At 33.7% G+C, this 13,604-nt stretch overlaps 1 protein-coding gene across 1 annotated transcript in view; it reads right to left on the reverse strand.

The window, feature by feature from the left end:
* Positions 1 to 13,604, reverse strand: part of LOC106713966 (neurobeachin) — a 327,564-nt gene that overhangs the window by 184,359 nt on the left and 129,601 nt on the right. The window contains exon 2 of the mRNA XM_045683613.1: positions 2,499 to 2,603. Within this exon, the coding sequence (XP_045539569.1) occupies positions 2,499 to 2,603 (105 nt within the window). The remainder of the gene's footprint in view (positions 1 to 2,498; positions 2,604 to 13,604) is intronic.

The raw sequence follows: 13,604 nt of genomic DNA on the forward strand, positions 1-13,604 counted from the left end.
TACTGAAGAATGTTCGAACGCTCGCCCGAGACGAGGGAAACATTTAGAAAGTTTTACCTTGAAGATTAGAATAATGAGTGTTTAAAAACTAAAATTGTTTATACAAATTGCCGATAAAAAACTTATATATTTAGAGGAAGTAGTATGAATATTTTAACTTTATAAACGTTATCGAAAGTAAATAGTTTAAGAAATTCTGTGAGCTTTTTTGTTGCGCATTTAATTTTAATTTATATTTGTTATTTTGTTACATTAATTTTCTATAAAATCCTTTTCGAAATAAGCGTTAATATAATTTACAAAACAAAGTTATTGAATACAAAATTCTTACTTTAACAATGGTATACTTCGCTTTATTATACATTTTGGAATCCGTCGTTTCTAAAGAGAGAATTGTAATACACTTAACTGTCAAGAAAAGGAATAAATTAAAGTTAAACACAAGAAATAAGTTTTAATATTAACACAGAAGTTCATTTCAAAACAAAATAATATCACAGAATTTTACGAGATTAACATAAAATAGAAATAATAACAATTAAGTGATCTTATTTCTTAGTAACCAATAAGTAGTTAGTAACAACAGATGTTCGTTGTTAGCATTTAAGCGTGATGCAGAAAATTACAGTGAATAAGAGAATCACGTCGTAGCACTAGTTTGCTGAACGTGACTTACTTCACATCTAAGCAATTTCAACTTAAATCGTACCCCAAATTCCTTTATAAATAATACGTGTCAGAGATAAACTGGTTCAAAATTAATGCAGTTTGATTTTGGTATTTTATCATTTCAACACTGTCGCTTTCGCTTATCAAATTATAAATGAAACAATATTTTCGTTAGTGTCTCTTAACCAATTATTAAGCCCTTCGCGCAAAAGGCAACGTAAATCTTCGAAATAAGGCGATTTTAGTCGTTAAGCAACTTCACAATACAATGACATAGAACTTTGTACACAGTGCGCGTCGTCGACATTTCTATCTTTCATCGCCAAATACAGTCTCTCGCAACCGGTTTGTCAAGATCGTCGTTAGAAAAGTCGCTTCAATATTCAAGATGGCGGAGCATATGTATTGAACGAATAAACGATTCGCGTCGACGATTCAACGCGTGTACCGCGCTCGCGCAACAAGATTCTCGCGACGCAACCATCCATACACACAACAGTTTCGACAATTCACGCTGTCTTTCTTTACGAAGGAAGGGCTCTCCGTGTCCGTCAAGTTTAACTATAACCCTTTATTTAAATATCACGGTTACCAGGGTAGCATGAGTACAGCAAGGTTGCACCTGTCACTTGTCATCGAAAGCCGTCGAGTACCGTCAAGTTACCTTAATGGTGATTGGAGTTAATAAAAATGTTTAATAAGGAGGGTGTCAAAAGATCGTTTAAATTAACTTAATTGTAAAACATTTTAAGTAAATTAAATAAAAAAAGTGTAACTAATTTTTATTTCATAGTGCAAAATTATTTAGTTTCAGTTAAAAGGGTTAATTTGCTCTACTTTGATACCAGGACCACATAAACAGTATAGGAGATGAGATCTTATCGACAACAATAAAAAAATAAAGAAGTCCCACAAAAGATATAACTCCATCTCTCTCTGACATAACAAAACGAATAAAGAAACAAAATAGAACTAAAATGGAAAGAGACGAAAGATAGTGCGTGAGTTAGCCATTGGTTAAGGGTAAAAAAAAGCAAAATGGAGGACATAAATCATGGCCGCTGTAGTATTTGTGGGTGCCGGTTTATGTGTAAAGTTTTGATGAAGCGACAGTTTATGGGCGGGAAACTTACTATTCTTTGTGTAGGTTAGCTTTATTGGTCGGCATTCTATAGAGAGAATATTTACTTTAATTTTTTCTCTTAACCAAATGTTCAAATCAGTGTTGGTGTCAAAATGACGTTTCTAATAGAGAGAAAAAACTTTATAGAATATTGTTTCATAGCACCACCAAATACTATTGTTATTATTTAAAAATAAAGCTAAAATTGGAGATAATCTCATTAAATATATACTATAATCGAAACGAGAACAAATACAGGGAGAGAGAGAGCAAAAAATTGCAAAAAAATTTAATGAATGTTCACAAAGGCGGGCCGCTTAGGAGCGCGGATTATCTCCGCTTTACCCTTTTTTTGTGCTCTATACGTAGAAATGATTAATTAATTTGCAATTCGTATGTGAAATACGACTATAAGTGATTTGATTAATTAAACTTTGATTATAATACAGTATAAATATATGCTTATTAACAATTTAGAAAAGAAACGAATTAACACTAGCAAACACCTATTTCTACTTTTAGGCAATGTAAAAAGTATTTGTGAAGTTTAAACACTATATTAATACTAAAACTGATTTCTGTTGTTTTATAACCACGTGTTTTCACTGCTTAAACTAAACACAAAGATGGATGGCAAATAATTGGTTTTTGTAGCAGTGGAATCTTACGCTAAAGCTACGTAGACACAGTGAATGAGGTGACTGACCTGCAGACTGGGCGGACAGTGGTCCAGCAGCTCCAGCATGTGCTGGATGTTCTGAGCGTCCTGGATCACGAAGTTCAGCTCCATGTCGAACTCCCCGCCCACCAGCTGCAACAACATACAGACTGATTAATTTTAAACATATTTAAGATTAGGAAGCTTTTTGGTGACTTATGTAAGAAAATTCTTCTTGTAGCTTTTTTATGTTTTTTTTTTTCAATTTTCACAAAATTATCTAAATAGTCTGCAACAACATAAAGTTTCCCGTTATTTAATTGAGTTTTTAAAAGATAACAATCATTCCATTCATATTAATGTTTAACGGTTTTTGTTAAACTTTAAATTAACAAGACGAAAGTTATTTCTCAATTCCAAAAGAACCTTTTTACAAAATGAAATATTGCCAGTGTCTTGAATAGGCGCCTACACAATAGCGGACTATCCCCGTAGACATAGTGTTCGACGGACATTCAATTTGTCCGATCGTTCACTCTCTATGTGGCTTCTGCTACCCTGGTACTCGAGCCTTGTATTGCAATACTGGCTTTCATTATTATTTTTTTCTTTATAAAATACAAATCAAATTCTATACAGTACTGAGGAAACAACAAAATAATTGGTACGATTTCTATTCTCGATTATTATTTATGAAATAAAAAAATAACAAACAGAGAATCATTAAAATTATTTAGCAAGTTTTATTTTCAATTTAATTTAAAACAAATGAACTCCTATGCGATTGATAACATTGGGCCAATTACGAACATTTGTGACAATCGCCAAAATATCGTCATAGAAAAAAATTGTGCAGCGCCGGGCGTAAAGTACACCAAAAATCTCAATAATTTGGACTCAATTGACGATGACGATACGAAGTCGATTGTCACAAATATTCGTGCTAGGCCCATTGTTGTTGCTTAGTATGACAGGGAGGGCAAGAGTATCTATCTCTTTCTTCATGGCAACCCTACGTTCACCATGGGGTACTTGCGAACCCCTCGTTCTTTTCTATGAGGACAATAAGCTTTTACACCCCTATGGTGTAAGTGTACTAGGAAACTAGAAACATGAAGGTGATAGACGAAAGAGGGGTTGCAAAGTTTATATTGCGTTTGGTTTGTTGTTTCTTCACAATAAATTTCGATGGTAACGAAAAAAACTTGAGAGGTGTCAAGGGACACCCAGATGGAACGATTCCTTTCGATTAATTAGTGAAGGAACCAATGTTTATTCTATGAAACAAAACATTTTATTTCTATGAATTTTCGTTATATATTGTCACGTCGTTGCCATGGTGAAGTAGCGCTCATTCGTCGTTAACATACTTACTATAGCAAAAAGTGTCGTGACAACTTTTCGTAAGAATTTTTTCCGTCTAGCCCCCTTTCACAACGCGCGATAAGGAAATTCGATCCAACTGATGTGTTAAAAGAATTAGAAGTAAAAACGATAAACAACATTTGATATTATTTCATATTAATATTATGCGCTACAAACAACACCACTGATAGGTTTCTAATAGTATGGTAACTCAATTAAAATTGATGACCTGCAGCTCAGCTCACGGTTCGCATGTATGAATGAATCAGATCAGTAAACCGGCTCACAACCCAACGGTTTAAGTCTATGTAACCTGAACTTTGAACCTATTCAGAGCTGATTTATCACACATCTAGCGTCTGATAAACTTCTTATTTTTCTTTCTATTTTGAGTGGGTTTTAGTTGCACTTTGCAATGAAAATGTACGCAATCGTCCGCCAAGACTTGCAAATGTGATTATATCCCAGACTATGAAGCAGTCGCGTCACGTTATTGAGTTGGCTGATTAATAGCATTTAATAAGCGTATCGGTGAGCCTTTAACCGTTTATGGACGCCTAGTACTTTGTTGATACGCTTTTTATGCAATAAACCCCACAAGCAAAAAACATCCTGTTGTTGGAGTGTCGGTGACTACTTTTTTCCCCTCTAGATATCAATCCATCAGATATCAATTAAATTTAAATATGATTGAAAAGTTGATCACATAAATTCTGTTTTATACTAGGACATCCCATTAAGAAGTGGTAATGTGGGCGAGAGAGTTTTGATATTTCTATTTTAATTAACACATGAATGTACACAAAACGCTCCTCATAAATTGCGTCGTTAAAAATCCTATTGAGTCCATAAATGAAGCTTCACATTTTTAAACCAAACATCGAATATAAAGAAAATAAAATTTGATACCACTTAACTTCCACAAATTGAATTGGGTCCGTGTCTGCGAAATGTTTTAAATTAAAATACTCTCTTGCCTTTTTATTAACTTGAAATGAGATGGTTCGTTGGGAATAATAATATAAAATGCGACAAATTACAGGGTTAAGCCGAGAGAGCGCGCGCGGTGGAAAATGGGAGAAATTACCAGGAGAATGCGCGCCATTTTGTAGAGCCATACCCTACTAGGCTCGCAGGAATGCCAAGATATGACTTGTTAGCATAATGACAAAATACTAAAAATCTACCAAACCAAATGAAAAACATAGAGTTTTGAGGAGAATCAATGTATAATGCAGAATAAATGTATTTTAACGAGCAATAACATGACTGTAACTGATATGTATCGGATGTATTTAAATGGCCCGTTAACAAATAAAATACCTTCAACCCGCACAAAACAAAGAGAAATGGTGGTATTCGGTCTGAGTGCAAAGAGGCGTGTTCACACGAGCATTAGTTACGCACGTCGACACAAAGTGGCCGTAAAATCGCGCGCAGGCACGTGCCTCTGATGGATCGTCTGATGTAGACCTAACATTTGCTCTATGTTGAGGCGACATTGTAACATCCAATAACGTGATTTTAACGTATGCAAGCATAGAAACAAGGTCATTTGTAGATCATTTAATTAAAACCCTGTTTGAAACAGAAGCTAGTTAATTTATTGATAAAAATATAATCTGCAGTGTTTCAAATATCTTTTTTTCTTATATCGTATATCTGAGCTTTCTTATGTCTGAAGTTCTGGTACTTTGCCACGAAGAACAAATCTTTGGCATAATTAGTTAATGTACCCTTGGATTCCGTTATGAAGCGAATGAAACTACCAAAACTCAATTGGTCTTAATGGCATAATGCAATTTTGGTAACTTGACAAAGAAGACCCGGTATGTAACTTTTTGTCACTGCCCCTTTTGTAACAATCCAAGAGGGGTTGTTAAATAGCCATGCATCTACGTCACTACTACTCCCTATTAACTCATGCTGTCCTAGTATCAGGATTAGATAGATACATTAGAAAAAGAAAAAGTAAAAGTAAAAAACAAAATATTTTTATGCCTCGTAAGGAAGGGGAGTAAAATATTGCGAAACCAGTTTTTTCTAATGAAACAAATGAAAAAAGGTTTGCAAAAATCTAAGTAACGAAGAATTTGCCATAATAGTACCAGGCCCGCATAGGTACATGGTGTAAATTTGCAATAAGGGAAGCTGGGGCTCTCCTGCGGTTAGGGGCGGAGTGAATGAGCCGCTATGAAAGGGCCCCGGCCCGTCTTTTGCGAACTGAAAAGGGGTTGCTAAATATTTGACGTGTTCGATAAATGGCAACTGTCAGTATTATGAAAGGAACTGCTTGTTTCAAATGGTTACGTTCTAAAATAGAAGGATTCGAAATGATGGTTTTGCATATAGAATTCATTTTGCATGTTGCACCAAGAATTCGATCCCGGCGATAATATCGAAAAGGAATGTTAAAGTTATTTGAAACTTTTAATAATCTTTGCCAGTTTAACAAAGTCTGTCTATAAAATAAACTTCGTAGGAAAGCGGAACTTAATACAATAAACCTTTAAGCCTTTGTGTATCGGAGAGATTATTAAGAAAAAGTACATAAACCAAGTTAAGTATCCAATATTGTACCGTATCGAAGGATTATTATTTTCTTCTTGTTTTTTTGTACATTATTAAGCTATCTTAAATGCTTAATCTCAATGGGGCGTTTTTAAGGTAGACTTTGATTGATAGATTATTTTAGGGATAAATTGTCTTACAAACTAATTTGACTTTAAAATTGGAATGACGTCACTTTGTCAATAGAGTTTTTTTTATCTGGGACAGAAACCTCCATGATTATCAGTCCAAATTATGCAATAAAAGTACCAGGAGGGCATAGAGTATTGAGAGACTTTTTGCAATAATGGATGCTGCGAACCCCTGTGGTTAGGGGCGTACGGAATAACGGAGCGGTTTAGCTCAGTGTATAACGTTCGTTCATTGTCTGCAGTACTATTAAATGTTACTGTTGGTTTCCACTGACGTAACTCTTATGCAAAAGTATATTGCCATCTTTAAAAAAAAAAGAGACAACAATGCTTTAATTCAACTGTTTTAACGAATTACAGATACTGTTTAAAAAATTTAAAATATATTTTCATTTGAAAGGACACAATTATTAGTTTTATCTTTAACGAATTAATTAAGAGAATCATAAGAAGGTTGAAACAGTAATAATAAAATCCTTAGCTTTGTACAATGGTGACCTTTTGTCAAAATTAAGAGTCTTAAAAAGTCAATACTCTTTTGTATAACAAAAACAATCGAATGTAAATGTCTATAATATAGGATATATAAATATCACATATTTTATGCGAGTGATGTATAAATAAAATATAAAATCCTTAAGAAACAGATATCTTTTAAAAATATCGGTTTGGTCGCGAGCGCAAATCCTATTTCAGAACGTGAGCCCTGAATAAAGAGAAATATGTTACTGAGATTCTAGTTTTGTATAAGGTTATTGCTAGCAATGTCAAAATTTAAAATAATTTCAAAAAAGTCTTGAGAAATATTTTCCATTTTTAATTTAACTAGCTGTCGCCCGCGATTTCGTCCGCACGGAATAAAAAAAACTTAATTAGTAGCCTATGTGTACTTTTAGGTTATGTTCAACATTCATTACAAATTTTATCGAGATCTGTTGAGCTGTTTAGGAGATACGTTCTAACATTTATCCATCCATCCGTACATCTAAAGTTTCGCTTAGTAAGGAGTAAGATGACCGATCATTTTATAGTAAAGACTGAGGACACGTTTTATTTCTGGTTGGAAAATAAAACATGGCATGTTCGAAAACGTTATGCGCGCCAGCTCTGCTGCCCTGGTAAATATCTCATGAATACCAATATTGCATTACGTATTCCTGGCGCAATGCAAAGGGAACGGAACAGTTTCGCTGCGGCTCTGGTTAAAAACATTATATGGGAAAAAGATTTATTGCTATTTTAAAATAGTATTTTTGATTTATGATGCTCTATTCATTCTTCTACTTTTTAATTGTAAGCTAAAATTAACTTAACTTCTTGACATTTCAATTTTAGGTTCATAGTGAAGTACGAGTATAAAACTGCTTCAAAACATCGATTAATGACAAAGAATCGATTCGAACTTCAAACACATGTGAGTCGAATTCAGTTGTGTTGTATGTAATATCCATATTTTTTTGTTTGATTTTTTTAACGTTCTTAGTGTTTAAAAAGTAAAAGAGTTTACTGATGCAAGATTGTAACGACTTTCGATTGGCATTATTACAATAAATATGTCATCGAAATTTGAACAAATGTAAGCAATTGTGCAGTTCTAACTTCAATAAAAAAATGAACAATATTTTACGGCCTCCGTTACAATGATATGTTGTTGGATTTTGATGAATTGTCAAATGTCTTATTAAACTAGGGACACCATAGAAAGTCGAGGATAAAAAATTAAAGTCATCTTGTTACGTAATTTATATGATTAAAAAAGCTGAAAAGCCATATAGAATGGCGAATGCTTTTAGCATCAGATGTCTGCTCTATTCATTGGCTCAGTATAGGCAACGTACGTTACAGAACCAACATAAAGGCAGCTAACGTTTATATGTCAAAAGCCTTATGAAAGAGTTTCAATAAAAATCATTTATTTCGCCAAAACTAGTCGTATATTCCCCATCTAAAGAAAACAGAACAAATCTTAAATCATATTTCCATAGACATTTAATCGATTGGTTGAAATAAAAACCTAATTTGCATAAACTTGTGTGGACACAAATAAAAAAAATTATCGAAGTGTTCTAATTTTTCCCATGTCAGTCGATTCATGAAGCCTTCAAAGCAATTGTGCGGCAGAGACAAACCAGGTGTGCAAATAAGACCACATCTGCATAAAACATTCCTGCAATGTAATTCCGAGCAACCCGACACTTCTTTAGATTCCTGGTCGCCTGGTAATTGAATTCAAATGACCATAAAAGAGAAACGTAAAAATTTTGAAATTACGGTTTTATTGTCCCGTACTCAGAGTCCTTAACGGGCTCTCTTAGTCATCAATTAACTACTATCCATGTGATAGTTCCAATTCCATTCCAACCTAAATAATTGTAATCATACATTTTGTTAAATATCATAAAATAAAACAGCTCTTTATATGGTACTAAAAAACTACGAAACGCCAACAAAAACTATGCTATTAGTTGTATGAAATATTATCAATGAGGACTTCGTTACGACACCTAGGTATTATCAGTATTAAATTATTGGGTAATAAATTCTGTGGCAGACATAAAATCCTTTATAAATAGCACACAGAAGTCGGTCGGTGATTTAATGAACAAAGGATAATAGGTGGCGCCTTTATCGGCATAAAGCTCTTTGAAGACGGCAATTTAAAGTTTTGCAATGGGAAGTGAAAATATGTTCTTTCTATGCGTCCCTTTCTCTGTTGATTAAAGGTAGGCAACACATCTGTAAATGTCTACGGGCAACGGTCATTTCATAATGGTAGGTGCCAGCAATAAAAACATCTGCTGCACGAATTGGTCATCTCGTCCGGTGCAATACCACGACCACACAGAAGATAGGCGTCAAATAGAAGCAATTCTGCGTTTCTTCTAATGAGTGTGGTGCCGGAGGCCTAATTTAAGTCGCCTTTCTCTTACCACGCTTTTCTTAAGGATTTTCTCAAGGATGGATCTTTTCTCAAGGATGGGAAGGAGATGTGGATTTGATAGAGGACGGGACGCATAAAAAGGGGAAATATTTTCTTCCCGTACGTCTTCTTTTCCATTATAGGTAGGCAACGCTGTAGATGTAGATGCTTATGGGCAACGGTCGCTTCACAATTTCGGCGAACTCTCGTTTTCCAATTTTTGTTATGAAATATGTCGGGGACGTTTAAATTATTAAAATCAATTTTATTTAGTTTGTCTGAAGGTTTGTTAAATTAAACTTCACGTAAACATTTAAAATAAAGATAAAACGGAAATGATATAAAATAGAAACTAAATATGGAGGTTTATAAAGACGGCTGTAATATTAAAACTGTAATTTAATTTTATTAAATAGCTTTTGCAAGTTTTTCAAGTGTTTCACAGATTGTATAATTATTTAAATGTGTTTGTTACGACAAGAGATTTTAAAGCATTTTTAGTTAATTTCAAAATATCTTGTATAAACTTATGAAGAAAGAAAAATATACTGAGCAGTTGAAAATATAATTTTGCGTCGTGCGTGCTTTGAGACTGCCACTCGAGTTGAAGTATAGTGCAGAGACGTGTAGTGCGTTACGTTATTATTGACGAGAAATGTGGACACGAGACGCTACTCTTTTTACGAGTAGTTTTTATTTTCTTCCAACATATATAAGATAATTATTTACTTAAAATTTAATTTTAATTTAATTCCTACGTATTCATATTTGCATTTAGATAGAGTCGTAGAGTTTTAGATAGATTCAAATCGTGGGTGAAAAATCTTATAGTTAATTTTTTGCACGAATAATATGTAAACTTAGCAATGTATAGCTTCTAGTAATACAAAACTTGTAGCGACCTCTATTAAAATACAAGGCATAAACGACTATTTTGTGAAGTGTTACTAAAATAGGAAACACATATACCGGTACTAATAATCGTCAGTTAGTGGTTTTAAATCTAATATTTTTCAACCCTGTAAACGTATTTAAGGATAGGGGTGAATATCTATGTAGACATCCCCTATAAAATAGATTTTTTTTCGTTATTATAGCCAACATTTATATTTCGTCAACAAACTCCACAAATGACCAAGAGCCTCTCCAAATGGATTTCTCCAAACGTTACATAAGTACTTGTAATGTTGCTATGACAACGTAAATAAAACTTATCTCTATTAAGAGTACTGTATTTGATCCACAATTTATAAGTGGTAAGATATTTTTATATTGCGCTAAAGATCAAAATAATAATATTTAGAAATATTGATTTCATAAAAAGAGTCTAGACTTTTGACCTTCGATATTTACAAATTTCGAGTTAACAACACAAATTTTGAACACAACTTTTTTTCCTTTCAAAGATAAAAATTACTATTTTGTTTACAACTTAGATAGATGGACAAAAAATATGAGCAACGCCGAAAGGGTTAAAAGATTTCTCACAACTACCAAGGTGACAGCGAGACGAGGATATGAGAAAGTCATCACTTGTACAAACTTCCCGTATTTTACGTATATATTGTGAAGGTGTCGCAAATATAAAAGATTTAAATGCAATTTCTTAAATAATTTTTACATTTAGTTTTTGCCCATAATAAAATTATAAAATAGTTTCGAAAAAAAAATTTTTTAATACAGAGATTAAACATTTAAAAAAAAGCGATTTCAAAACTTATTTTTAATCATACTACGTTCTACGTCCACTGGCAATTAAAAAAAAATCAGTATGCTTCATTTAATTCTGAAATACTGCAGAAGAAAATGGTAAACAAAGACAGGCAATTAAAACTTGTATAGAAATAAAGAAACAAACAACCACTTGCTGGGACAGCAATTGTGTGGTAAAGAGAAAAAGTAAATTGCGCTAGAAATAAAAGGAAACGGACAATGCATAATGGTTAATGTGGTTGAATGTCGTTACACGTAATTACCAACCGACTGATTGACTCTTTCTTATTTCTGCTTGCCTGGTAATTAAAATACGTTAATGTTAGTGTTTCGCTAGAAGTAAAAAAAAAACCTCGTAATTTGGTGGTTAGTTGGGTAATTTTCAGTCATGCAATTTGGTGTTTTTGGTGTGGTTAAGTAAGTAAAATCTATGTATGTGTTCGAATAGCGCATTGCTTGTATAATGGAATCGATTATATTTGTATTCGAATAGCGCATTGTATCGATACAGAATCGTATTGGCTGCAATGCGATCTCTGCAACATCTCGAATGGAAGAGCGCAAAATATCGTACAGCCTCACACGTAACAATACAAAATCGATTTCATACTACAATTGCCTGTTCCTTTACTATGATTTATGTATTTTATTCCAACAAGAAATGAAGCAGTGAATGTTTTTCAACCTTTTAAAGTGTTAATGTGTGTTTTGTTATAATTTAGCTATTTTTGCCTAAGTTTACACAACGACAAAAACTTCTTTATAAGATTTAACTTTCTTAATAAGAATTAATTCTTAATGTGTGTGTTTTTTTCTAATTACGATGCACTGATCAGCTTTTTTTAATTAATCAGCACAACTTCACTAGGTCAACATTTCCCAACCTGGCAATAAGGTGTCTGCATCGGCCGCCGACCGCAATCCCGTGCCCCTGCGGCGTGCGGCGTGTCTCCGCTCTGCATCAATATTGCAGCGCCGTCCGCAAACCGCACCTCTACCACTCATTACTGCGCCCCTGGTACTCTGGGTAAATTTACCCTCGTTTCATTTGTGTTTTTATTTTTTCCGCTTGATTTATCATGGGTTTCCGAGAACAAAATCTCTGTAATAAACATATCGACATCCCTGTCATTATCTTTAGCAAAACAGAGATAACAATATGTTTTAAAAGTAGATTTAGAAATTCACGATTAGTTTCGCTAATCCAAGTAAGCAGAGTTTTTATTTTTCATCGCGCATGAAAAAATTCCACAGAAATATTTGGATACTAATCAATTAGTTGTTATAAATAACCAAAACAAATTAAATCAAGATACAGTTCAATAATCAAAATTCAATCGAGCTCGGTGAAAGTTCTCTATTGAGTGAATTGATCTTTGGCGGGTTCCATTTAATTTGCTAATTGGTTTAAAGTTTCTTAATGAAAATTGTAAACCGCAGTTAATTGTTTTCGCCTGAGGCCTATCGTGTATACGATCTCCTTTAAGTAGAACATCAGATTTAATTAACAGAATCTAAGTTGCTTTGAACATATAGATTTACTTACTTTATGTTCCTACTAGCTGTTGCCCAAGACTCCGTCCGCGAGGATTTAAAAAAAAAAACTTAACTAGTAGCCTATGTGTTTTTCCAGACTGTGTACTACATCTATGCCAAATTTCAGCGAGATCCATGCAGCCGTTCTGGACGTATCTTCTAACAAACATCCATCCATCCAAATACAATGTATAATAAAATTCTCGTGTCACAGTTTTCGTTCCCGTACTCCTCCGAAACGGCTTGACCGCTTCTCATGAAATTTTGTGAGCATATTGAGTAGGTCTGAGAATCGGCCAACATCTATTTTTCATACCCCGCCCCCATTTTTTAACTGCGCGCGGACGGAGTCGCGGGCGACAGCTAGTCCAAATATAATATTAGTAAGATAGATACCTAATCCGGGGCACAAAAGTAAGCCAGAAAAAGATCTTTTATACTGTGAATTTGCAATAAGGAATGTCATTTCAAAAATAGAATTTCCATTTTACGTCAAACTTGTATAAAATAATTCCATCTATCTTACTAATATTACGAGTATAAATGTAAAAGTTTGGTTGGATAAATGGATGGATATTTCGATGATGAAATACGGTTAGTAGTTTATAAAAGATAATTTTACAATAATTTCTACATTATTGTATGTAAAGCAGCCTCAAAAAGTCTCCCTTCTCAGTGGAGTTGGTGGAGTTAGTACTAAATAAAACACTGAGGTATAGTACAGCGAAGTCAAATTTAATTAAATCATGAAGTGAGGTCAATCCCTCTCCGCGAGTCTTTACACCGCGATCTATAAAGACGATGCACGCCATCTGTCGTTCAACTAATAACTAATATTAAATGATAACATTGGACATTCCGCCCACCATGGACATACCATGTCCATCACTTACAATACAAAAATGCAATATACATATA

This window comes from Papilio machaon, chromosome 22 (genome assembly GCF_912999745.1).
Source record: "Papilio machaon chromosome 22, ilPapMach1.1, whole genome shotgun sequence".
NCBI classification, from domain to species: domain Eukaryota; kingdom Metazoa; phylum Arthropoda; class Insecta; order Lepidoptera; family Papilionidae; genus Papilio; species Papilio machaon.